At 34.1% G+C, this 27,781-nt stretch overlaps 1 protein-coding gene across 7 annotated transcripts in view; it reads left to right on the top strand.

Moving 5' to 3' along the window:
• Positions 1-27,781, top strand: part of SNTG1 (syntrophin gamma 1) — an 865,152-nt gene that overhangs the window by 832,513 nt on the left and 4,858 nt on the right. For 6 of the 7 annotated variants that reach the window (XM_070630619.1, XM_070630623.1, XM_070630620.1 and 3 more), the window contains one exon: positions 7,797-7,907. In XM_070630619.1, coding sequence (XP_070486720.1) covers positions 7,797-7,907 — 111 coding nt within the window. Of the gene's footprint in view, positions 1-7,796; positions 7,908-19,992; positions 20,061-27,781 lie in introns of all 7 variants that reach the window. The other variant, XR_011543069.1, reaches the window with a different exon arrangement.

Raw genomic sequence — 27,781 nt, 5'->3', positions numbered from 1 at the left:
GACAGACTCCATGGCTTCGTTCTTCTCAGATGCCAGGGGACAGGCTGCAGCAAGAAAGTTGGTATACCAACTGGCTCACGGACACAGAAATGTTGAATACTTCTCCCCTTACCACAAGGGACCTGGAGAAACAAGCTGTCTTTAGCACCACTTGTTCAAGTGCACTTAATTTTATCAGCAAGGACCCTGCATGTTCCATTTGTGCTGATCAGGAGAACATTCTCGTATGATGTAAATGTTGGCCACCAAAAACAAAGCCTCATGCATGGAGATGATTCTTTATAAAGGTTCGTCCTGTCTACTCATGCTCTAATATGCTGAGCCTGTCATTTTGGAACAAATCTTAGCCTTTTCCCCCCATCTTAGGTAGCCATAGGGACTGCCTCCTATGTAGCCCTATTTGTGAGTTGATAAAGTCATTCAGGTCAAGAGTGGTGGTTACACAGATACCGGACTGCAGCTTGGGTAGCTTGCTTATACCCTCTGCCTCTGCTCATGCCTGATTCCAGGTGAATCAATTACATCTTGCAATGGTTTTTAATGGGCCTGTCCTACTTATGACTTAGTAGGATAGACAAAAATCCAAACAAGATATGCAGCTCTGGCCACATGTGGACTTCCATATCTACCAGGGCCTCTTGGCATTCCAAGGAATGCCTGTAAAGTGGTATATGGATTTGCTGTAGATGACACAGCTTTATTCCAGAACCCAGGGATATCTATATTGCGATTCTCCTACTAGGGCTTAACATAAATTCCACACTGCTTCTTTATCCAGAACAGACATCTCTTATGATTTAGGGTCTGACAGATTGTAATTAATACAATTAAGCCACTGCCTACTTCATCTACTAACAGTAATGGCCTTCTGTTGTCAGCCAGTTATCAAACAATCCACCTCCAAGATCTCACCTTTGCACGTGTATTGAGGACTAGCATGAACCCTCTTATTTTGAATTCCACGGAACAATATCTGAGACAGAGAAATAGGCATGTGCAAAGATGCATGTTCTCCAGAGATACAGCTGTATGGAAAGAGGAAGGCAGGTTGGAGAAGCGAATAAGCTGACCCACAGGGTGACTGTACCTGAGGGCTAGTCATACCTAAGGGGAACTTGGGTTACCCTACAGAATTATCCTATCAGCAGCAACAGGACAGCAGTATAATCCCGTATTAGCCCATAGTTCAATACAGCAAGACTATGGAAAGGAGGACAGTGTAAAGATAAGCTTGGTTTTCTCTGTTTCTGTGGGCCTATGGAGAGGCTGCATCACACACTGAGGGGTAGAGTTGGATGGGGGCACTAAGCAGCATGATAAAGAATATTGTTATGCAAAGGGTTGTGAAATAAATGAATAAATTAATGAATAAACATATCTCTTTATAAGAGTCTAAACACTCAAGGTCAAAAATACTACCTCTTCTCACTAGTTGTACACTATTCTTCCAGTACTGACTGCCCTCTTTGCTCTGACTTTAGGGGCATTCTATGCCAAAAGCTTTATGCAGAAAATAGGAGAAAACAAAAGAGGTCATAGGAGCAGATGCAGAGGGAGGAGATGTTTTCCAGAGATGATGTAACATAAGCTAAGAGTCTATGCAGCATACCATTAATGGCATTGGAAAAGCATTATAGACGTTTATTGGGACATATTTTCTCAAAGTGTTATACATTTTAGGAATTATGTTTAAGGTTAAATAAAATTTTAATTTTACAACTAAATATAAAGATTTTTCTTTTATAGAAGGATGCAGAAAGGACAATCATTAAAATGTGAAGTAGGCAATATTTGTCTTCTGAAAGTTCTCACTTCTAATTCCATATTCTCCCAGAAGCATCACCATTACTACTTGTGTTCAGAGATCTTCTCATATCAAAATTTGCCATATCCTACTGTACTATTGGAAAAACTCTACTAAACTAGTTTGACCTAAGAGAAAAAAAAAACCCTGTAACTTACAAAGAAATTCCATGAGCATTATTATCTCATCCATTTTCACAGAACCCTTTAAAGTAGGATAGTCAGGTATCATTATCTCTAATTTACTATAGAATGTACTCAAGCTTCAATAAATTAAGAATCTTGCCCAAAGTCTTGTGGCCTATAAGTAGTATACAAAGTTTGGATTACATTTCATAATTTATGGCTCTAAGATCAGCATCTGTTTTTATTTCAGTACATTGCCAAAAAAATACCTTACCTTTCCTAAGAGGCATGCATTATAATAGGAAAAAAATCTTAATTTACTGGTAATGCAATTTAGTTCAGTCTGTGTAGAAGAGGGCACCAAAAGAAGGTGATCAGGAAAGAGGAGTTTAAGGTCTTAATCATCCTCCTAATCTCATTCCATGTAGGCAACTACTGACTATACCACTATGTATGAACTCTACCAGGATAAAAAAATGGAGACAAAAATTTCACATATTTTTTTCTAAGTTTTAGTGTTGCATCATGCAAACTCACTTTTCCAACAAAATTCTACATGTATTTTATAGAGAACTTACTGCTACATCTTGGTTTACTTTCTACCCTAATTTGAAAGCTCTTGAAGCAAAGAATATCTGCTCCTGTCATTCTTCACTACCACCTTTTTCCTAAGAACATCGAAAAATGTTAAACAACCGCAAACAATCCCACTCTGCATGCATGGCTCACACAACACTCTCTTGTCTGGGTCCACCTCAGAATCAGCTACAGGGAATAGAAACAACATGTTATTAAAAAAAGTGGTGTTCACTCATCTTTTTGAGCATTAATATTCTTAACATAGTTGCTATAATGTTTATCAGAATCTTAAGAAGAAAATATTGGCGTAAGAAATAGGATTGCCAAAGAGTTCTTGAATTAAGCCATTTTCCAGAACTGTATAATTTTTGCTGATAATAACTTCAGAATCAGATTCTTCCAAATTGGGCTTTACAAATTTCTTTGAGTGTTACCAAATCACAGTTTACCAAGACTGTTCTAACTGTTCCTAGTTTATTGCGTTATCTCTCATCTGGCAAATCTTTTGGTTAATCATTAGATTCATTAACTACTTTATACATCTTTGGAGTGTCCTTCTTACAGCCAAGGATTCATGCTCCGTATTCTAAAAAGTCTCCAAACCTCTAATATGCATTCTTAGCTCCAGAGTAAGTTTGCTACTCTTTATTTAAAATAATGAGTTTTTAAAGTTTGTTTTACCACTTGAAAGATCTTCTGATTGAAATAGCAAATTCCTGTTTCTCAAGATTAAGACTGCACGTGAAACATGATTTAAATTTACAATTATAATTTGAGAATTTTTAAACCTTTAGTTTTACAACTCAGCCATGCTGTAAAGTTTCTTGTCCAAAATCACACTGTAGGTTAACGTCAGCACCTAAGCCACAAAAGTTGGTAAATTTTGGCAGATATTTCCCCTCCAGCCTTTTACAAGCTTCTTTGTTTTTACGTAGTTATTTCATCTAATTTCATGTCCATATGTTCCCCCTTACCATTATAGTATTTACATTTTTCCATGTAATTACATGATTCTCATGAGTCTTATTTTAATGCAAAATGTTCAGAATTTCTGTTTTAATATTTGTTAATAATAAGGTATTTAACATTATCCTTTATTTTTTATATGTTGTGTTTCCTTATAGTTTTTAGAAATGGAATTTATGAATCAAATAATATTAACTTCTTTAACGCTTAAACTATATATTAAAATTATTGTGCTAAAGAATTTCACACTGTCATCAGCAATTTTATGCCAATAGTTGTTTCAATATAACCTCGCTAGCTTTAGTTATTATATTTTTCAGTGATCTTTACTATTTTAATGTTTGGGAAAAGCTAAATCATTTTAATATTATTACTTTATTTCTAGTGAGATTGAACATGTTCTCATATGTATTAAAATAATACTTGTTTTTCCACCGTTTTGAATGATTTCTCTCTGTAATATCATTTGTCTTCTTATTCATAAGGTTTTTTTAGCATTTTCCTTACACTTTACCATATTTCCGGCTATGTGCCACTAAGTGTGTTCCTTTTTTTTATTTTAGTTAACATATATTATTTGTATGTAATGAGTACATAATTTCTTATTATTCCTAAATTTAGAACTCCCTCTTTTCAAAAGTTACTAAATATTTACTTATATAGTACCTTGCAATTTTCATATAATTTGGATTATTTAAATTACTTCACTTTTTAAAACATAAGGGATTTTATTTAGAGGAAGTTGTGAGATAAAAGATTTAACTGTTGTATTTTTTTCCAGAAAGTTAATTGTCTCAGATAATTTTATTGTTAAAGGGTACTGTATAATAATAGATACAAAGAAAGCATTTAAGATGATTTGTAATGATTGGATATTGCTTCTGTATAATTACATACTTTCATATAGTAAGAATGAAAGCAAATAAATTTATTTATAGAGAGATTAGTATCTTTAGGATTGAGACAGTGTCTTTTTCATGTAAATATCCAGCAAAATGTTTAATATGTGTCAATCAAAATGAACAGCTTTACAAGGCAAGGATAATGTTCAAAGAAAGAGAGGCTTTACTAACGTTTTGCAAAGTGGGGGAGGTACTCTTCAACTCATATAGTGGTCAATGATTCCCACCGCCAGAGCCCCCACCCCCAGCGTCTTGAGGTAGCTGGGCTTATAAAGTCAAAAACTGCAGGGTATGCATGACTGAGTCCAATTTCTGATTGGTTGACTTTTCCTGTTACAGTTAATCTTGTGCCCAAGGCTTTCCAAATGTCTTAACTGCAGGAAAAACTTTTGCATTGATCTCTGACTTTCTGGCATCAGTCAAGCTTTTGTAATTTTCTATTCCTGTCCACAGCTCAGCTTTGAGGTGGTCATGGTGTCCATCACATCAACTCTGGCCTCATTCTTATCTCTTTCCTTTATCATATATAGTAGCCATTTCATAAATGTTTGGTGAATAGATAAAAAGTGAGTGAAGTTCTGTACAATTTCATTATGCCTCATTATTATGTATTATTAATAATTTTCTCTCCCTTATTAAGGAATTTATAATTTTTGTATTTTATTATATCTTTTAAAGTGTGAAATTTTTAATTAGCATTTACTTTGAACGGATTCTGGAGATATGGTGTTTCCTGAATGATTTTTTAAAGTTTCCTTTTTATTACAGTAAAACATATACAATAGAAAATTTCTCATTTTAGCCATTTTAAGTGTACAGTTCTGTGGCATTAATTAATTCCCATTATGTTTCCAAAACTTTCACCACCCTAAACAGAAACTCTAATTATTAAGCAATAGCTCCCCTTTTCCCTCTCCCACAGAATGGGTAGAAAACATGATCCAACTAAATGCTGTCTACAAGAATCTAACTTTAGATCTAAATACACAAATGGATTGAAAGAAAAATTATGCAAACAGATGTTCCATACAAATATTAACTAAAAGAGGGCTGGGTGGCTAAACTAATACAAGAAAAAATAAATTTTAAATCATTGCTATAAGAGACAAAGAAGAACATTACATATTGATAAAAGGATTAATTCAATAAGAAGACATAACAATTATAAAGCTATATGCAGCAAACATCAGAGCCTCAAAATATATTAAGCAAACCTTGACAGAATTAGAGTGTTATGATTTTGTTAAACTAACATCTGTTAAATGGTGCAAGAGGTGCCGGATGGCGAGCTTCTGTTTAACAACAGACCACAACAAAAACTGAAAATACAGAAGTTTATTATTCACAAGTCCTGGAGGAAGGATACACATGTTTTGAGGACCACATCGGGGCTCAAGGCAGAGCACAGAGAGAGGGACAAGACCTAAGGCACATGCCTTTTTTAGAGTCTACAGGTGGAGTGCTTTGAGGTTTCTGGGCTAGGGCCAGATTGGTCAATTCAAACCAAAACGGTGGGGTTTTGGTAATCCACATGAGGGTCTTATCTCAGGGATGCAGCACACAGGCACTGGGAGGCAGTTGATTACAAGGGCTGTTGGGGAAGTCATATCAGGACTTAAATTTGCTTGCGACTCTGTGACAGCTATGTAGGGCATGTGCTTGTATGAGGGGCTAGTTAGTTTAAGGTGCCTACAGGCTGCTTGACCAAACAAAATGGAGGCCAATGCAGCAATACCAGGGATTAGCTTAGTTAAACTCTCAACATGGAGGGAGAAACAGACAATTCTACAACAATAGTTGGAAGCTTCAATATCCTACTTTCAATAATGGAATGAACAACCAAACAGAAGCCCAATAAGGAAATAGAGAATCTGAACAAAACTATAATCAATCATATCTAACAGACATACATAGAACACTCTCTGCAACAGAAACAGAATATGCATTTTTCCCAAGCACATACAGAACATTCTCCAGAACAGACCAGAAGGTGGGACACAAACCAAGTAGTAATAAATTTTAAAAGATTGAAACCACACAAAATGTTATTAAATACTTCAATAAATAATAGAGTAACAAGAAATGGAATTGACATAGAAAATCATTCTTTTCTTCACATAGCTTTATGGTTAAATGAATTGTTGAATCATATTAACACTACCTAGCAAAGTTTAATAAACACACAATACACTCCACCATAATATATCTCTTAATGGAAACCTCTCAGAAGTATACATTGGGATTATTGACCAAAACTACAGTGTTTTATTTCATTTCTAAAAACTCTTTGGCAATCTTTAGTCGTGAAAGAAATATTGGGCAAATTCCAATAGGGGGCATTCTACAAAATACCTTTCCAGTATTGTTCTATTGTGAAAGGCAGTCTGACAAGGAGCTGAGAAATTTTCACAGCCAAGTAAAGCCTAAGAAAACACCATAAATAACTGTAATGTGGTAACCTGGATGGAATCCTGTACCAGAAAAAGACAGTAGGTTACAACTAAGGAAATTCAAATCAATAATAGACTCTAGTTAATAATATTAATAAATAATGTTGGTTTATTAACTGTGAAAATATACCATATTAAAGTTAGATATAATAAAGGAAACTGGTTGTTTGGCACATAAGAATTCTCTGCACTATCTTCTCAATTTTTCTCAACAGTTCAAAGAATTCTTCTCTTCCCACTCACATAAAAGTCTTAGGATGTGTTGGTGGGGTTCCATATCACTGTATATTCAAACAATAAGCTGATGGTTACTTTTTAATTAGTGTTTTAGTTCTCATTTAGATTGTATACTATCTAAACTTGTTGCTGCAATATTGGAAGGTGGCTTTTAATCAAATAATCATACAGACTTTGATATTATGGATTGATGGCAATAGTTCTTATTCTAGTTCAATCTCATGAGAGCACCATTTAAGTTTTTGTTGTAATTATTTATTACACTGATCTTTCATGTTAACAAAGCAACAGATTATTAGGTTAAGCTTCAAGAGCAAGTCCTACAGAATAATCTACAGACTTATCAATTTAAAATCACCTCATCACTTCTTATGTTAAAACGAAGGAAATGAATAGTAAGTGTTTTTACTTATTCATTGGCATAGACATATGTTATAAGTGAGCTGGGTCTTATTTCATGATGGTATAAGTCAAGATGCTCAAATTGATTTATATATGCATATATTTTTAAATAATTATTTCATGGGTACAAAAGCTATTTCTGAAAATTAAGGGACATATTAAATACTAATTTAAAGCCTTTGATAAATATATTTTAATTTACTTTTTAATATCTGAGATATAGTACTAACTTAATTTGATTAACTTTTACCACTTCAAAGAGGACTATTTCTCGGTTTGAATGCAGATATTAATTTCATTGACTTGCCTATGTTTCTTTTTTTCCCTTTAGGCTGTACTTTGGAGGTATAAGTTTTCTCAGCTGAAAGGTTCTTCAGATGATGGCAAAAGCAAAATCAAATTTTTGTTTCAGAACCCAGATACTAAACAGATTGAAGCAAAGGTAAACCCAATAAATTCATCACACGGCTGACCTCTAATGACATTATTGCCAGTTAAGAAGCAAACTGGAGAAAATTTAGGAAAACCAAAAGAGCAAAAACATAGTCTCTATTTACCTTGGAATAACCCCGATAGCCAAAAATATATATTCACTTTAAAGTTTTAATGGCAAATTTCCACTGAAAGGCATCACTTAAATTACTTCAAACTAATTTCATGTTTTCCCCTTGTTATTTTGTGTTAAGCAAAATGAATAAATGAATGACTTTTTGCTATGTCTCATGCAGATGTTCAGTATTCGGAAATATATTAACTATGCTGTTTTTAATTCATCAGAAAGATTTACTGCTTTTATTTTTAGGAATATATATCTTTGTAAATATTGAAAATGTGAATTATTTCAATTACCCTACTATGAAATTCACAGTAGCAATGTTTGAGTTAAAACAAATCATAAGTATCTTATTCCAGTGTGGAGGAAAGGATAAATAACAAATACCAAAGTGCAAAATTAATTCAATGAAAATGAAACCCAACTATAGTTTTTCAACTGTTGAATCAAATTGCCATAATTTTGGTCCATTCTTTACTTAAATTCAGAGGGGGAAGTCTGAGCCTAACATTCAAAGCCTTTCAAGTAGTAGCCCTGTCTGATATTTTAGTGCAAGTCTCTTGTAACACTGCTCTATATTTACGTCAGACACTTTCATTCTTTTAACAAGGTGACTCCTTTCTTGCTTATACATCTGCTAATGCTTTTCTCTTAACTTTTCTCCTTGGATTTTTGTCTGAATCTCTCTGAGATGCCCCATTCCTGTCTTATGTTTGTTTATGGACTTATCTTACTACTTCTTCTGTAGGTAGTAAGATGCAGGTTGTTTAAAGAGGGAACTGTGGATAGAGCTCCTTTTTGCTGGTTTCTTTCCTGCTGCGTTTTTCTAAAGAATCATTGTTACACTTGATCTCATCTTCTTCTTGTCTCCTGTCATCTTAGGCAAAGACCTTGGTTACTTTATCCACTCTGTTTATTTAACTTTCCTCATAATTTTGAAATCTGCATTTCCATCGTTGCCTCTTCCCTAAAATTAGAACTGGCTATGGAGCTGCCTTGTCTCCATCTATTGCCTCTTCTCCTCCTCTTTTCCTCTTTGGCTACCATTGGTCAATCATTTGTGCCAGCCTCTTACACTGCTCTTTAAAGTGACTTTTACTGATACTATAAAAAAATGCATTACTATTGTCCAAAATTATCTCTCTTTAGCTTTTGGTAGATATCTCAGCCTTTCAAAACATAGGACATATTCTAACACTGGTAAATGATGCTAATATTTTCAGTTCTGTGTTCTTAGAATTAATGTAAAACCTCAACCACTAGTTGCTCACAGTGGTATTGCATTTAATGTTACTTCTCTTCTAATACTTTTTAGTGTGCTTACAAATTCTTAGCTGACAACCTGAAGCAAAAAAGATAAATGCAATGAAATGACTATTAATTATAGGATTTAGACTTCAATTTAATGTAGCGTATATTATATATGCAGCTAATTATATTTACTTAAACTTTATAATTATTAGTCACCTGTCAGCTTCTAAGATATCATTTATTCTTGTTAAAGTGTTCTTAAGCAATATTTCCTAATTTCATTCATTAAGAGGTAGTTTCAAAAGATATTTGTTGAATATGTTTCTTGAACTTATAGGAAGCAATTTAGGAATAGTGAGAAGAGCAATCTTAAAAATAATGGGAAGATATGACAATTGATGAGTTACCAGACTTCTTTAAAGTCACCATCTCCCCATAGAAAATGAGGAATCATAATACGTCTGTGGGTAACACCGAAAATAACAAATTAAATATGGAGACTGTTAAACAACAAATGGCACCTACCCATCTGAATGGTGGCCAGGTCTATAGAACTCTTTAGCCATTCTGATGTGTATCACCACTGCTGGCATCATGGAAACCGTGTAAGAATTAAAACTAGTATAATTGGTAACTACTTTATAACTTTTATAACTGCAACTTGTGAGCATTCCTCAAAAGTACCACCACAGGAGAACAGTAAGGAGAATGCCAGCATGTATCACGTGACTGGACTTATGGGACTCATGTATCATGAGGATGGCTTATGGTTGAAGTTGGTGTCGTCTGAATATTCAACATTTCCTCTGTTAGAACATCACTTTTTTAAAACCAGGGAATAGGCAATATGACACAGTGGAAAGAAAATTAGAATTGGGTTGCCTTGAATTAGTCTCTTCTTTACCATTGCCTAGCTATGTTACCTGGGCAATTTTATCACCAAATTACAACTGCTACCTTGCAGGGAAAATATAAGGAATAAATATCCCTGGTGCCTGGTACATAGAAGGCACTCAATAAGATGAATGAATGCATCTTTTATTGTGAAAATTTTCAAGCTATTTCAAATTATTTTACAATAAACACCCATATGCACACTATCTAAATTCTATCATTTACATTTTACTATATTTCTTTATCACATATCTATCTATCCATCCCTCTATCCATCCATCAATCTATCTTGCGTAGATATATGTTGAAGCGAAATGCAGACATCAGTATAACATTAAGCAATTTTCATAATGTATTTTTGGAATGTTGTTTTTGTCCCTCCACTGATTCCAAATTCCTTACCCATTATTTTATTGGACAGTGCTTTGCATTTATAGTTGTTTATGATAGTTGACAATTGTACACTTTTAATTACATAATATAAATAACAGTCTAATTAAATTTTAACTTAAGTGGAAAATAATCTTAGTAAAACAACAAAAATACTCAGCAAGTGACAGCACTGTATATATATACATTTTTCTATACTTTTTGGTAAGGAAGATTAGTCCTAAGCTAACATCTGTTTCCAATCTTCCTCTATTTTTTCCTTCTCAAAGTCCCAGTACATTGTTGAATATCCTAGTTGTACATCCTTTTAGTTCTTCTATGTGGGATGTCACCTCAGCATGGGTTGATGAGTGGTGTGTAGGTCCACTCCCAGGATCCAAACTGGTGAACCCCAGGCTGCCAAAGTTGAGCACACAAACTTAATTACTACACCAGCAGGCCGGCCCTGAGAGCATTATCTTTTAGTCCATAGATCTTGAAAAATATCATTTTTTTTTTTTTTGAGGAAGATTAGCCCTGAGCTAACAACTGCCAATCCTCCTCTTTTTGCTGAGGAAGACTGGCCCTGAGCTAACATCCATGCCCATCCTCCTCTACTTTATACATGGGATGCCTACCACATCATGGCTTTTGCCAAGCGGTGCCATATCCGCACCTGGGATCCAAACTGGCGAACCCCGGGCCGCCAAGAAGCGGAACGTGTGAACTTAACCGCTGCACCACCAGGCCGGCCCCCATTTTTGTTTTCAAGATTCCTTGGGTTCACCTACACAAGTCATTAAAACATGTGCAAATGAGGGCAGATATATATATATATTTTCATATCTATATCACTTTACTTTCATTTTCATGTCTATTGTGTTGGCTACAAATTTAATTTCTATATTAAATTACAATGATCAGTGTGGACATTCTTCATTCATTCCTTATTTTAAGGGAAAACATTTAGTCTTTCACCATTAAATACGGTGTTAGCTTTAGAGCTTTAATAGAAGTTTTTTCTCAAGTTGAATGAATTCCCCTCTATTTCTATTTTTCTGAAAGGTTTTGTTATGAATGGCTATCAGGTGATGTCTTGCTTGTTAAACAGCAAAATGTAAAAACTCATTTTCAAATATTGAAGCAGTCTTGCATTCTTGGAATAAACCCTACTTAATAGTGATGTGTAATTCTTTACATATATTGCTGAATTATATTTGTTAAAAATTTTTTAAGTAGTTTTGCCTTTGTATCTATCAGAGATGTTAGTCTGTAGATTTTATTTATTTATTTTTTTCTTGGTACATTCTTAACTGGTTTTTGTATCAGGATGAAACTGGCTTTAGAAAATCAGTTGAGAATGTTCTCTCTTCTTCTATTTTCTGGAAGATATTGTACAGAATTCTTAATTCTTCTTTGAAGGTTTGGTAGAGTTCTCTAGTGAAACCATCTGGGCCACTAGGTTTCATTTTTGGGATATTTTTAAATTGTGAATTCAGTTAACTGAATAGAAGCTATTCAAATTATTTACTTCTTATCAGATGAGTTCTGGTAATTTTTACTTTGCAAGGTATTGATCAGTTTTATCTAAGTTGTCAAATTTATGTGTGTAGAATTTTTTGTGGTGTTTCCATATTCGCACTTTGAAATCGGTAGATTCTGTAATGATATCCCATTTCATTTCTGATATTACTAATTAGTGCCTTCTCTCTATTTTTCTATGTTAGCCTTGCTAGTGATTTTTCAAAGAATCAGGATTATTTTCTCATTGATTTTCTCTATTGTGTTCTATAAGCAGTTTAATAAATTCTGCTCTTATTTTTATTATTTGCTTATTTTTGGTTGCTTTGGTTTTACATTGCTTGTCTTTTTCTAATTTCACAGGTGAGATTTTAGATTCTTGATTTGAAACTTTCTTGTCTCTATCATATTCATTTAGTGCTATAATTTCTTTCATAGTACTGTGTTTGCTACATCCCACAAATTTTGATATGCTGTATTTCTATTTTCGTTCAATTCTGCATGTTTTTAATTTCCCTTAGGGCTTCCTCTTTGACAGATGGATTTTTTTTTTAGAAATATGATGTTTAGTTTCCAAGTTTGGGGGATTTTCCTGTTATATTTCTAGAATTGATATATAATCTGATCCAGTTGCTCAGAGAACATGCTCTGTATGGTTTCACTTCTTTTTATTTTTAGTTTTTTTGATTAGGTCATATTTTCTTTATGGCCCAGGATATGATCTCATTTCAGCTTGGAAAGAGTAGAAGTCTAGGCTTCTTACTAGGCCCTTGTTGGTGGGAGTTGAGTGAGGCCACAGTTTTTCTGTAGCATTTGGCTAGAATAAAGTAATTAGTGTATACAAGTCTTCTGCCTTTCCAGACTGTCTATTTTCAGGTCACATGGCTAGAGATAGTAAAGTTCTCTCGAGTTTTGTGTTTTTTTGTCTGCACTCATTTGCATTTATGGGTTCCCAGCCTCTCTCTACTGTCTTTTTTTGCGATATATGATGCAAAAAAAAAAAAAAAAAAACCCAGAGAACTCACCATGCTATTGTTCCTCATGTCCTGGTGTCTCCAGATCCTTAGCCTGCTGGCCTTCTTCTCTCCCTCTTTATGCTTGTTTTCTAGAATGATGTCCAAGGCTTTTTTATTATACTTAGGGGGAATAAAAGGGAAAAGTACTCCTCCTCCATCATCCCCAAAGTATAACTATATTATTTTTAAAGTATTATTAATGCCACTTCTAAAAGAAAAATAATTGATATAGTGAGTCTGATTTTTGATTTCTCATCTTCCATAACCCCAATGAAATAGTAACAGAAATATAACAAAAATCTGACAATTAAATGTTAATTATGGGCATGGTTCCTGTAAGTATAGCTGTACAGAATCTGGTGGGAAAGATTCTGCACAGGTAGGGACCTAGTTATATACATCTATTTTGTGAAATAAGTTCTCTGCAATATAATTCCTGGTTCTACTTTCTTTCTACTGCGTATCTGACTGAATAAAACAGTGGATTTGATAAGAGTAAAAAGTATGAGAGGTGATATCTTAGTGTAGTTTTGATTTGCATTTCCCTGATGATTAGCAATGAACATCTTTTCATGTGTCTATTGGCCATATTCATATCTTCTTTTGAGAAATGTCTGTTCATGTCCTCTGCCCATTTTTTGATCGGGTTGTTTGTGTTTTTGTTGTTAAGCCGTGTGAGTTCTTTGTATATTATGGAGATTAACCCTTTGTCGGATAAGTGGCTTGTAAATATTTTTTCCCAATTAGTGAGCTGTTTTTTTGTTTCAATCCTGTTTTCCCTTGCCTTAAAGAAGCTCTTTAGTCTGATGAAGTCCCATTTGTTTATTCTTTCTATTGTTTCCCTCAACTGAGGAGTTATAGTGTCCCATTTGCAGCAACGTGGATGGACCTCGAGGGTATTATGTTAAGCGAAATAAGCCAGTCAGGGAAAGACGAACTGTATATGACTCCACTCATAGGTGGAAGTCAATATATTGACAAGGAGATCTGATCGGTGGTTACCAGGGAAAAGGGGGGATGGGGGGAGGGCACAAAGTGGGAAGTGGTGTACCCACAACATGACTAACAATAATGTACAACTGAAATCTCACAAGGTTGTAATCTATCATAACATTCATTAAAAAAATAAAAAAATAAAAGTCCTTTGCAGAATCAGAGTGGAGACAAAAAAAAAAAAAGTATGAGAGGAATTTACATGGTTTAAATGAATTTAACTTAATTTAAGATTTAAACATTTTATTTTCAGCTTCAATTTTAAATCTAAAATAAATTTAAATTGCTGTTGGATTATGAATTGCAATAGATTCTATTTAAGGAGAGATTGTAAACCAAGAGCACTTCAGGTAGAGGCTACTGCCTGCATTACAAAAAGTTGTTTGCCTCCCCTTCTTTCACTCCATTAGTTATTATCCAACAGAACATTTTTAATCCTAGAAATATTAAATAGCATCAATTTATCAAAGGTAACCTTTGTATTTCTTCCTTTTATCCCTCTTGACCAGACTTTATATAGGTAAGCAAATAAGTAACTATGAGTGATGTCTAAAAATGTTAATATTAAGATTTTTTCCCCCCGAGGAAGATTAGCCCTGAGCTAACATCCACTACCAATCCTCCTCTTTTAGCTGCAGAAAATTGGCCTTGAGCTAATATCTGTGCCCATCTTTCTCTACTTTGTATGTGAGATGCCTGCCACAGCATGGCTTGTTAAGCAGTGCATATGCCCGTGCCTGGGATCCAAACCAGTGAACCCCAGGCTGCCAAAGCAGAGCATGTGAATTTAACTGCTGTGCCACAGGGCCAGTCCCTTAAGATAGTTTTTCATGGTATTTCAAGGTTTTACTAAGTAGTTCATGATGCCTATTATTTTGTACTTTGCTTATTGCTGATTTGGGGATAATAATTTAAAACAATTTCACTAGGCCTTATATAGCTTAAGCACATCAATTGTCATTTAAATGTAAAGCTTTCACCAGACATATTATGAATGAAATATTTGAGTACTGAAGATCTAATTATCAAGTCTGGGTTTGTTTTAAAGGGATTTAAGACTATATTTTACATATATTTCTGTCAAAAATAAAACATCCTGTTTGTGTAGAAAAAATAATACTTAAAACTTTGTCTTTATGTATCCTCATTCCAAATCTATTGATGGCAGAAGAATATACCCATTTATTAACAACTCATGTGACACGTTGTTGAATTATTTATGAAAGGTCATTGAGAGATTTCACTTATATGCCATCATTATGTTCTCCCATATATCAAAGAATTAAAGCAGAATGGAGAGGAATTTGCAATTCTTTGGAAAATTCTGGGATAGACTATATTTAATGAAGTGTTACATTTCAAAATCCTGTCTTGATATGATATATTTCTGAAGTTAAGACTGCTGCTAATAAAAACTATAACTTAGTGGAAACAAATTAGTAAAAAGTGGAGAAATGTTTTTCTCATCAAAATTAAAAGAAGAGGCAAGCCAACCACCAAACATATGCCTGTGGACAACACACACAGCCACCTGTGTGCCTGCAGCTAGCCCCGTTCAACCCTTATCACTGCATGCCACAGGGCCCAGCCCCCACCTGCCCAGACACACTTGCTGCTGCACACAGAGGTATCATTGAGGACCCCAACAGACCTTGCAGCCACAGCAGACTCTTACATTTTTGCCACTGAGGGCCACATAGTTGTGGACATGGATCCCAGGATCTAGAGCTTACATGGTATTGCCCACCTCCTCCAAATGCCACATGCTCCTGTACATGATGTCCTGTGAATTGCTAGACCTGGTGTAAAAGCCTACTCCCACACACTCCCAGGTAATGCCCCCTGCACTCCCTCCCTCTTTCTCAGGTGAAGACCTTTCATTACTGAAACCAATCCATAAAGTCTGAATGAGTGACTGCTTCTTCAACTGCACAGAATCCAAAGCAAGCAAACAATGAACAACAGAAATCAGGGAAACACGACACTACCAAAGGAACAGAACAAACTTCCAGTGATCAACACCAAAGAAATGGGTATCAACAAATTCCTGACAAAGAATTTCAAATAACTGTTCTAAAGAAGCTCAATGAGCTACAAGAGAACACAGATAATTTAATGAAATCAGGAAAATAATATTGTAGTTATACCAGACAAAATAGACTTTAAGTAAAAAGCTGTCTGTAGAGACAAAGAAGAGGATTATATAAGATAAAAGAGTCAATTCAATAAGAAACTATAACAATTCTAAATATATATATGCACCCAACATCAGAGCACCTAATATATAAACAAATATTGGCAGATCTGAAGGAAGAAATTGAAAGCAATACAATAATAGTAGGAGACTTCAATACCCTAATTTCAGTGCAGAATAGAACATTCAGCCAGAAAATCAATAAGGAAATATCTGACTTGAATAACATTATAGATCGAATGGATCTAATTATGCAGGATATTCATCTAATAGCAGCAAAATACAGATTCTTCTCAAGTGCATAGAATATTCTCCAGAATAGATAATGTTAGGTCACAAAACAAGTCTTAAGAAAATTAAGAAATTTGAAATTATACCAAGTATCTTCTCAGACCACACTGGAATGAAACGAGAAATCAATGACAGAAGAAAAACAGAATAGTTTATAAATATGTGGAAATTAAGCAATAAGCATTTGAAAAACCATTGGGTAAAAGAGGAAATTAGAAGGGAATTTAAAAAATACCTTGAGACAAATGGAGGGACCAGCCTCATGCCCAAGTAGTTAAAGTTCTGTGTGCTCCACTTTGGTGGCCCACATTTGCAGATTTGGATCTTATGTGTGGACCTACTCCACTCATCAGCCATGCTGTGGAGACATCCCACATCCAAGGTAGAGGAAGATTGGCATAGATGTTAGTTCCAGGCTAATCTTCCTCAAGCAGAAAAAGAGGAGGATTGGCAACAGATGTTAGCTCAGAGTGAATCTTCCTCATACACACACACAAAATACCTTGAGACAAGTGGAAATGAAAATACAACTTACCAAAACTTATAGGAGGCAGTAAAAGCAACACTGAGAGGAAGTTCCCACATTAAAAAAGAAGAAAGATCTCAATCGCACAATTTACAACTCAAAGAACTAGAAAAAGAAGATCAAACTAATCCAAAAGAGCAGAAGGAAGGAACTAATAAAAATTATAGCATAAATAAATGAAATCGAGAACAAATAAACAATAGAAAAAATCAATAAAACTAAGAGCTGTCATTTTGAAAAGAAAAAAATGAAAAACTCAGATTGAGATAAAAGAGTGAAGATTCAAATAAATAAAATTAGAAATGAAAGAGGAAACATTACATTGGACATAGAAATAAAAAGGATCATAAAGGACTACTATGAACAATTATACACCAACCAACTGGATAACCTAGAAGAAATGGATAAATTCCTAGAGACATAAAACCTATGAAGACTGAATCAAGAGGACATAAAAATTCTGAACAGACCAATAACAAACAAGCAGATTGCATCAGTAATCAAAAACCTCCTGACGAAGAAAAACCCAGGACCAGAAGGCTACATGGATGAATTCTAACAAACATTCAAAGAAGACTTAATGGCAATCTTTCTTAAACTCCTCTAAAAAATAGAAGAGGAAACATTCCTAAAATCATTTTATGAGGCCAGCATCACCCAGATTCCAAAGTTAGATGAAGACGACACAAGAAAAGAAAACTACAGGCCAATACCCCTGTTTAAAATTGATGCAAAAATTCTCAGTGAAATATTAGCAAATTGAATTCAACAGCATGTTAAAATGATACTGGGGCCAGCCCAGTGGTGCAGCGGTTAAGTTCCCACGTTCCGCTTTGGCAGCCCAGGGTTTGCTGGTTCGGATCTCAGTTGTGGATATGGCACCGCTTGTCAAGCCATGCTATGGCAGGCATCCCACAGATAAAGTAGAGGAAGATGGGCATGGATGTTAGCTCAGGGCCAGTCTTCCTCAGCAAAAAGAGGAGGATTGGTGGCAGATGTTAGCTCAGGGCTAATTTTCCTCAAACAAACAAAAAAAACTACAGATTAAAAAAACAGATCATATACCTCTATAATGTGGCATTTATGCCTGGGATGCAAAGAGGATTCAATGTAATGAAAATCAAGCATTGAGATACAACACATTAAGAGAATAAAAGGTTAAAAAGCACATATCATCTCAATAGAGGCAGAAAAGCATTTTACAAAATTCAGCATCCTTTCATGATAAAAACTCTGAACAAAATAGATACAGAAGGAGCATACCTCAACGTAATAAGGCTACATTTGAAAAACCCACAGCTAACATCATAATCAATGTGGAAAAACTGAAAGTCTTTCTCCTAAAATCTGGAAAAATGCAAGGATACCCGCTCTTGTCATTACTATTCAACATGTGTTATACCCAGGGCAATTAGTCAAGAAAAGGAAATAAAAAACATCCAAATTTGAGGAAAAGAAGTAAAATTATTTCTGTTTTCAGATGATATGATCATATACATATAGAAAACCCTACAGACTCTACAAAAAGTTGGTAGAACTAGTAAACAATTTCAGAAAAGTTGCAGGATACAAAATCAGCATTAAAAATCAGTGGTGTCACTATACACTAACATTAACTATCTGAAAGGGAAATTAAGAAAACAGTCCCATTCACAATAGCAACAAAAAGAAAAAAAATTCTTACGAATTCACTTACAGAGGTGAATGATTTGTGCACTGAAGTGTATAAAACATTGATGAAGGAAATTTTAAAAGACACTAATAAATGGAAAGACACCCCATGTTAATGACAGAAGAATTAATATTGTTAAAATATCCCTACTACCCAAATCAATCTATAGATTCAATCCACTACTTATCAAAATCACGAGGTTTTTTATAGAAATAAAACAAAAATTCTGAATTCATACAGAATCACAAAAAGACCCAAAGTAGCCAAAGCAATCTTGAGCAGGAAGAATAAAGCTGGAGACATCACATTTCCTAAGTTCAAATTATATTACAAAGTAATCATAACAGTATGGTGCTGGTATAAAAACAAGCATTTAGACTATAGAACAGAACAGAGATTCCAGGAATAAACTCACACATTACTAGTCAACTGATCATTGACAGGAGTTCCCAAAACACAATGAAATGATAGGCTCTTCAACAGATGATGCTGGGAAAACTGGATATATGTATGCAAAAAGAATGAAACTGGACCTCTATCTCACACCATACATAAAAATCAACTGAAAATGAATTAAATAGTTAAATGTAAAACCTGAAACCATAAAACTTCTAGAAGAAAACATAGGGAAAAAGCTTCATGACATTGGTCTTGGCAATAATTTTTTGGGTATGACACCAAAGTTATAGACAACAAAAACAAAAATAGACAAGTGGGACTACCTCAAACTAAGAAGCTCCTCACAACAAAGAAAGTTATTGAAAAAAATGAAAAAGCAACCTATGGAATGGGGAAAATATTTTCATGCCAGATCCAATAATGAGTTAATATCCAAAATATATAGGGAACTCATTCAATTCAAATAACAAAAATACAAATAACTCAATTAAGAAATGGAAAAATACCTAATGAGAGACACTTCTGAAAAGAAGAAATTTAACTGTCTAACATCACTATCATTGGGAAAATGCAAATCAAAACCACAATGTCACCTCATATCTGTTAGGATAGATATTATTAAAAAAACAAGAGGTAACAACATTGGCAAGGATGTGGGGAAAAGAGAATCTTTGTACACTGCTGGTGGGATGTAAAATAGTACAGCTGTTATGGAAAACAGTATGGACATTCTTCAAAAAATTAAATAGATTTACCAAAATATCCAGCAATCCCGCTTCTGAATATATTTCCAAATGAAATCAAGTCAGTATCTTGATGAGATATCTGTACTCTCATGTTCATTGCAGCTTTATTCACAATAGCCGAGATATGGAAACAACCTAAATGTACGTCAGTGGATGAATGGATAAATGTGGTATGTATAAAAAATGGGATATTATTCAACCTTGAAAAAGAGGCACATCATGCCATTTGTGACAACATGGATGGAGCTGGAAGACATTGCTCTAAGTGAAATAAGGAAGACACAGAAAGAGAAATACTGCATGATCTCACTTATGTGTGGCATCTACAGTAGTCAACCTTGTAGAAGCAGAGAGAAGAATGTGGTTACCAGGGGCTGGGGAGAAGGGGAAATGAGATAATGCTGGTCAAAGGGTACAAAGTTTCAGTTATGCGAGATGAATAGAGATCTAATGCATACTGTGGTGACGATAGTTGACAATAATGTATTTTATACCTGAAATTTGCAAAGAGGATAGATCTTAAATAAAATCTCCCCCTACTCCTCACTATAGTAGCTATATAGAGGTGACGATATGTTAACTAGCTTGATTGCGATGCTCTTTTCACAATGTATACATTTGTCAAAACATCAAGCTGTACACCTTACATATATACAATTTTTACATGGCAAAGATATTACAATAAAATAAATAAAAGATAAGGTGAGCCAGCCCTTGAAATATGGGTCAGAAAAAGTGGTTCAATATGAAGGCTGTTACAATGCTTCTTTTCTTTTGAAAATGATTTAAAAAGTGGTAAAATGGTTTAGAGGAGGAACTTAAATCTGGCCATATGTGATAATAAGTAGATAAATTTTAATAAAACTTGCTTTATTTTAATATTAAAGATGTACATTCTCAGTTACAAGGCAAATGCATTATAACCAGAGCTTATTTAACAAGAAACATAGTTTGAGTGAACATGATTGCTTGAGTTGCTAAAGGTGTTAGAAGATGAAAAGTTCCAAATAATAATTAACCTTTGGGTTGTAGACAAAGTGTCAGAAATACTAAGGAAAGTCATGGGGATTTACACAGGAGTTGGGGGAACTTACTCTGTTTTTCAGTTTTTTGTTGTTATATATATATATATATGTATCTTGTTTTCTTTAAATTAACTTGAAGGAATGACACAAGACATTATTAAACAAGATTACATTATATCAAGATCCTAGAAGTACTTAAGAGACTGAAAATAAACAGTCTAGTACAAATTGGCAATTAAATGAGTTGCTATTTTTATTTATCAAGCCCTGTAATGGAAGTCAAGAGATAGAGATAAATAATAAACCAATAACCCAAATCACAAAGAGTTATAAGCTGTTGTTCTTAGCAACCCATAATATAGATGAAGAGAGTAAAATGGAAGGATCCACAAACAATAGCTTGGAATCTGGTCTATGCCAATAAACATCGCAATGCAAATGAATTGATATTTATTTACCATATCATTTTTGCAAATCACTGTACCTTAAGGCATTTTAAAAAATCAAATGTGAATATGGGTTGAATTTTCACAATGGCAAAATAAGGTCTTCTGAAATTGTATTGTTGGAAAAGGAATGAGAAAACAGTCAAAATTATGAGAATTGACTTTTTCTAACTCTGGAAGTTAACCAAATGTTTTCAATAACTGTAGAACATTTATTAAAAACAAAACAAAGAAGTGAATTACGGTAAGAACAGAGAGCTTTGTGGAATTTTAATTTGCCCTATTCCTATCATCGTCTCCAGAGTTCCATTATCACCTTGAAAATGAGCAGCCTAGAAAACATTAGCTGTGAAAACTAGGAGTCCAGAAGCTGAAAATTACAAATAATTATAATTATTCAATCTGGAAACTCCTTGGAAAGCCCATTTGCAGTGCTTGTCATTACCTGACTCTACTCAGACCTTACTCATTGGGAAAAGCCCTACCCCAAGGTATTTATTGAAAACAGTTAGCAGCAATGTTTAAGATTATAGCTCTCTGAGTTACTGATACTGCTTATGGCAAACAAGAAGCTACAGAAAAACTTATAAAGATCTGAGAAATGAGATATCCATAATGGTCTTTGAAAAACTCCAATATATTCCTGTCAGCCTAGGAGGACACATGGAAGTCCAGGGCTGTGTGACCCTGAGGGAAAGATGCTATAATGTCTCAGCTACAGCTGCTCTTATGACCCTGTGAAAGAAGGAAGTAAAGGCTTAGAAAGAGTTGTAAACTGCCAGACCATTGAAGGAATATCAAAAAATACACACAAGTCCCCATGGAAAAGTTGGAAGCAATTGCTTCAAGTTATTTAAGAAAGTATGTCTCAAATCATTGGGTGACCACTAAGCTAAACAAGCAGAGACTCTACTGATCACATTGACAAGAGATATAGGCTTTACAGAAGTACGAATTTCTCCAGGAAGGTCACTAAGAAATAAGAGGGAGTTGTAGGGGAAAAACAACAAAATAACAAACTGTGACAATAGCAGACCCTAGGGGAGGGATGAGAATCTGATATCTAAAGTATATTATTTGAAACGTCCAATTTTAAAGAAAAATGGTGATACATTCAAAGAATCAGAAAATTTTGGTCTTTATATGAGAAAATAAGCTGTCAGTAGGAACTTTCCCTGAGGAAGTCCAGCTGTTGGACTTACTAGACAAAAACTTTTAATTGTCTGCTGCATGTATGTTCAAAGGACTCAAGCAAACCATGCCCAAAGAAGTAAAAGTATGACAAGTCTCATTAAATGGAGAATGTCAATGAGTACATAGAAATAATAAACAGAATCAAATGAAACCCTGTAGTTTAAAAGTGCAATAACTGGAATAAAAGATTCTATAGAGGAATTAAACAACAGATTTGAATTTGAGAAGAAAGAATGAGAGAACTTGACGAGTTGAATACATCTCAATCTCAACAGATCAGTTGAGATTATCCAGTCTAAGGAACAGTGAAACAATAAATGAATAAAATGAGCACATCATCAGAAACTTGTGACAGCATGGTGTGTACCATCATATGCGTAATGAGAATCTTAGGAGAGCAGAGAAAGGGCAGAAAGAATACTTAAAGAAATAAAATGACTGAAACTTCTCAAATTTGATGAAAAACATTAACGTACACATCCCAGGAGCTCAGTGAACTCTAAGGGAGATAAACACAAGAAAAAACAAACACCATGATTGAACTTCCAAAAGCTCAAAACAGAGAATCTTGAAAGTAGCAAGAGAAAAATGGCTAAAACCATACATGGGATCACTAATAAGGGAAACAGATGATTTCTCGTAAAAAACCATGGAGGTCAGATGGCATTGGAATGACATATTTCAGTGCTGAAATAAAGATTGTCAAACAAGAGTTCTTTATCCAGCTAAATTCTCCTTCAAAAATGAAGAAGAAAGGGCTGGCCCTGTGGCTGAGTGGTTAAAGTTCTGCACACTCTGCTTCAGTGGCCCAGGTTCAGTTGTTTGGGATCCTGGGCATGGGCCTACTCTATTCATCAGCCGTGCTGTGGAGGCATTCCAGATCCTGCATGCAAAGTAGAGGAAGACTGGCATGGATGTTAGCTCAGGGCTAATCTTCCTCAAGCAAAAAAAAAAAAAAAAAAAAGAAGAAGAAGAAATTAAGCCATTACTAAATTAGACAACAATAAAAGAATTTGCCACTAGAAATCTGCACTACAGGAAATACTAGTGTTCTTCAGAATAAAGTGAAAGGACAGTAACTTGAATCCACATTAAGAAATTGATTTCTTTAATTCTTTAACAGTTAAAGGTAAGTACATAATTAATATAATTGACAGTATAAATACATCTTTGTTTGTAATTCTTCTAACTGATTAAAAGACAAGTACATAAATAATTATGAAACTGTGTCACTGGTATTGTAATTTACAAAGATGTAATATGTATAGCAATAGCATAAAGGAAGGGAGAGGTAAGAGAGGTATATTGGAACAATTTCTTGAATACTATTGAAATTAAATTTGTTGATATGAACTACACATAAAAGAGGCAGTAATGGAAGAATAAAGAAATAAAAAAGACTAAGATATATAGTGAACAAATAGCAAACAATAGACATAAATTCTATTTTGTAAAATTACATGTAAAGTAAATAGATTAAATATTACAAAAGGCAGAGATTAGAAAATAAAGTTTAAAAAACATCCAACCATGTGATAGCCTCAAGAACAATACTTTAGATATTTTTATTAAACTTTATAGTCTTTCTTTGAATTTTTAAATTTGGACACTTACATTTACTGTACATAGTTTAAAAATATATGCGATAAAATATGAATTAAAATTGTAATATTTATTTTTAAAGTTTAAAGGACGGTAAAATGGCCTTTTTTATTGAAGTATAATTTTGATTTGCATTTCCTTGATGATTAGTTATGTTCAGCCTCTTTTCATGTACCTGTTGTCCATCTGTATGACTTCTTTTAAAAAATGTCTATTCAAATCTTCCACATACTTTTTAATTGGCTTGCTTGTTTTGTCACTATTGAGTTGTATGAGTTCTTTATATATTTTGGATATTAACCCTTTATTAGATTTTTGATTTGCAAATAGTTTCTTCCATTAGGTAGATTGCCTTTTCATTTTATCAATGATTTTATTTTTTGTCCAGAAGATTTTTAGTTTGATATAGACCCATTTGTTTATTTTTTATTTTGTTGCCTTTGCTTTTGGTGTCAGATCCAAAAATCATCACCAAGACTGATGTCAAGGAGCTTATTGCCTATGTATTCTTCTAGGGGTTTTATGGTTTCAGGTCTTACATTCAAGTCTTTAATCTATTTTGAGTTATTTTTTGTGTATGGTAAGGATAGTGTTCTGGTTTCATTCTTCTGGATGTGGTTGGCTAGTTTTCCCAACACTATTTATTGAAGAGACTGTCCATTCCTCACTGTATATTCTTGGCTGCTTTACTGTAAATTAATTGATCATATATTTGTAGGTTTATTTCTGGGCTCTGTGTTCTGCTCCATTTTTCTATGTGTCTGTTTTTATGCCAATACTGTACTGTTTTGATTTTTCAAGGTTTATATTAAAGTTTGATATCAGGGAGCATGATGCCTCCAGCTTTGTTCTTTCTCAAGATTTCTTTGTCTGTTTAGGGTCTTTTGTGATACCATTCAAATGTTAGGATTCTTCATTCTATTTCCGTAAACATGCCCTTGGAATTTTGATAGGAATTGCATTAAATCTGTAGGTTGCTTTGGGTAGTATGGACATTTTAACATTAATTCTTCCAATCCATGAGCATATAAAATCTTCCCCTTTATTTGTGTCTTCTTCAGTTTCTTTCATCAACAGCTTATAGTTTTCAGTGTACATGTCTTTCTCCTCCTTGGCTAAATTTATTCCTGAGTGTTTTATTCTAGTTGATACAATTGTAAATTGGATTGTTTTCTGTTAGTTCATCATTAATGCATAGAAACACAAGAGAATTTTGGATGTTGATTTTGTATCCTACAACTTTCCTGAATTCATGTATTAGTTCTAGCAATGTTTTTGTGGAGTCTTTATGGTTTCTCTATAGTCTCATGTCATCTGGCAATAGTTTTCTCTCTTCCTTTACCGTTGGATGCCTTTTATTTCTTTTTCTTGTCTAATTGCTCCGGCTAGGATTTCTAATACTATGTTGAATATAAGTGGTGAGAGTGGGCATCCTTGTTTTGTTCCTGGTCTTAGAGGAAAAGCCTCGAGCTCTTCAATATTGAGTATGATGTTAGCTGTGGGCTTGTCATATATGGCCTTTATTATGTTGTGTTATGATCCACTTAAACCTACTTTCTTGAGAGTTTTTAGCATAACGTTGAATTTTGTCAAATTATTTTTCCACATCTATTAAGATGATCATTTGATTTTTATTGTCTTCATTTTGTTAATGTGGTGTATTGTATTGTTTAATTTGTGAATGCTGAACAACCATCCTTGCATTTCTGGAATCAATTTCACTTGATCATGTTACATGATCCTTTTAATGTTTTGTTGAATTCAGTTTGATAATATTTTGTTGAGGATTTTTGCATCTATGTTTATTAGGGATATTGGGCTGTAATTTTCTTTTCTCGTGTTGGCCTTGTCTGGCTTTGGTATTAGAGTAATGAGTTTGGAAGTGTGCCCTCCTATTTTTGGAAGAGCTTGAGAAAGATTAATATTAATTCTTCTTTCAATGCTTGGTAGAATTCACCAATGGAGACACCTGGTCCTGAATTTTTATTTGTTGGGAGGTTTTTGATTAATCATTCAATCTCCTTACTAGGAAATGGTCATTCAGATTTTCTATTTCTTCATGATTCAACCTTGGAAAGTTATGTGTTTGTAGAAATTTATCCATTTCTTACAAGTTGTCCAATTTTTTGGCAAATAACTGTTTGTAGTAGTATCCTTGTATTTCTGTGATATCAGCTATCATGTCTTCTTTTTCATTTCTGAGTTTATTTTTTGAGTCCTCTCTCTTTTTTTGTTGGTGAGTCTAGTCAAAGGATTGTCAATTTTGTTTATCTTTTATAAAGAACCAGCTCTTAGTTTTATTGATCTTTCTATTGTCTTTTTATTCTCTATTTCATTTATTTCTTCCCTGATCTTTGTTATTTCCTTTCTTCTACTAACTTTAGGCTTTGTTCATTCTTCCTTTTCTAGTTCCTTGAAGTATAAAGCTAGGTTATTGGTTTGAGGTTTTTCTTTTTTCTCAGGGTAAATATATATCATTATGAACCTTCCTCTTAGAACTGTTTTTGCTGCATCCCCTGAGTTTTGGTGTGTTGTAGTTCCATTTTAATTTTTCTAAAGGTATTTTTAAATTTCTCTTTCAATTTATTTATTGATCCGTTGGTTGTTCAGTGGCATGTTGTTTAAATTCCACATATTTGTGAATTTTCAGTTTTCTTCTTGTAATTGATTTTTAGTTTCATACCACTGTGGTCAGAAAAATGCTTGATATGTTTCAATCTTAAACTTATTAAGATTTGTTTTGTGGCTGAATCTATGATTTATCCTGGAGAATGTTCCTTGTGCACTTGACAGGAGTGTTTATTCTGTTGCCTTTGTGTGGAATGTTCTGTATAAATCTGTTAAGTCCATGTGGTCTAATGTGTTATCTAATTTCTTAAACATTGTAAAGAACATTCTTCCATGCCCCCCCCCCCCTTTTTTGAGGAAGATTAGCCCTGAGCTAACATCCACCACCAATCCTCCTCTTTTTGCTGAGGAAGATTGTCCCTGAGCTAACATCTGTGCCCATGTTCCTCTACTTTATATGTGAGATGCCTGCCATGGCATGGCTTGATATGTGGTGCATAGGTCTGTGCCTGGATCTGAACCAGCGAACCCTGGGCCACTGAAACAGAGTGCATGAACTTAACTGTTACATCACCACGCCAGCCAAAAGGAATTCTTGATTTCATCTGTTGAACCATTTCTTTGCTTGTTTAGGGGGAAAAAAATCAGGACTCCTCTAAAGGGTTGTTATCTGTACTCATTCTCTAACTCCTTTCCACCCAATTACTTATGAACTCATTTCTATGAATCTTTTGCTTCCACTTTTCCATAAAAACTTCTATTGTTAAGGATAAAACTGATCTTCAAGTTGCTAAATCCAATGGTTGATTTCCAGTTGTCATTTAACCAGAATCTGTTTTTCTCTATCACTTCCTCAGCACCTACTGTTCTCTTTTCTTTGCTGCTTCTTTCCTACATTTTTATATTTTAGCATCCCAGGGATAAGACTTTAATACTTTTGTCTACATACCTTCCACAGCTTGATCTATTCATTCAGAGCACAGCTTTATCTGTCATCTACATGCTGACAGATCCTAAAATTTTATACCCAACCTGATTTTTCCCTTAAACCTACAT

Source organism: Equus przewalskii, chromosome 8, assembly GCF_037783145.1.
Source record: "Equus przewalskii isolate Varuska chromosome 8, EquPr2, whole genome shotgun sequence".
In the NCBI taxonomy this organism is placed as follows: Eukaryota; Metazoa; Chordata; class Mammalia; order Perissodactyla; family Equidae; genus Equus; species Equus przewalskii.
This window is presented reverse-complemented; position numbering and strand designations above follow the sequence as displayed.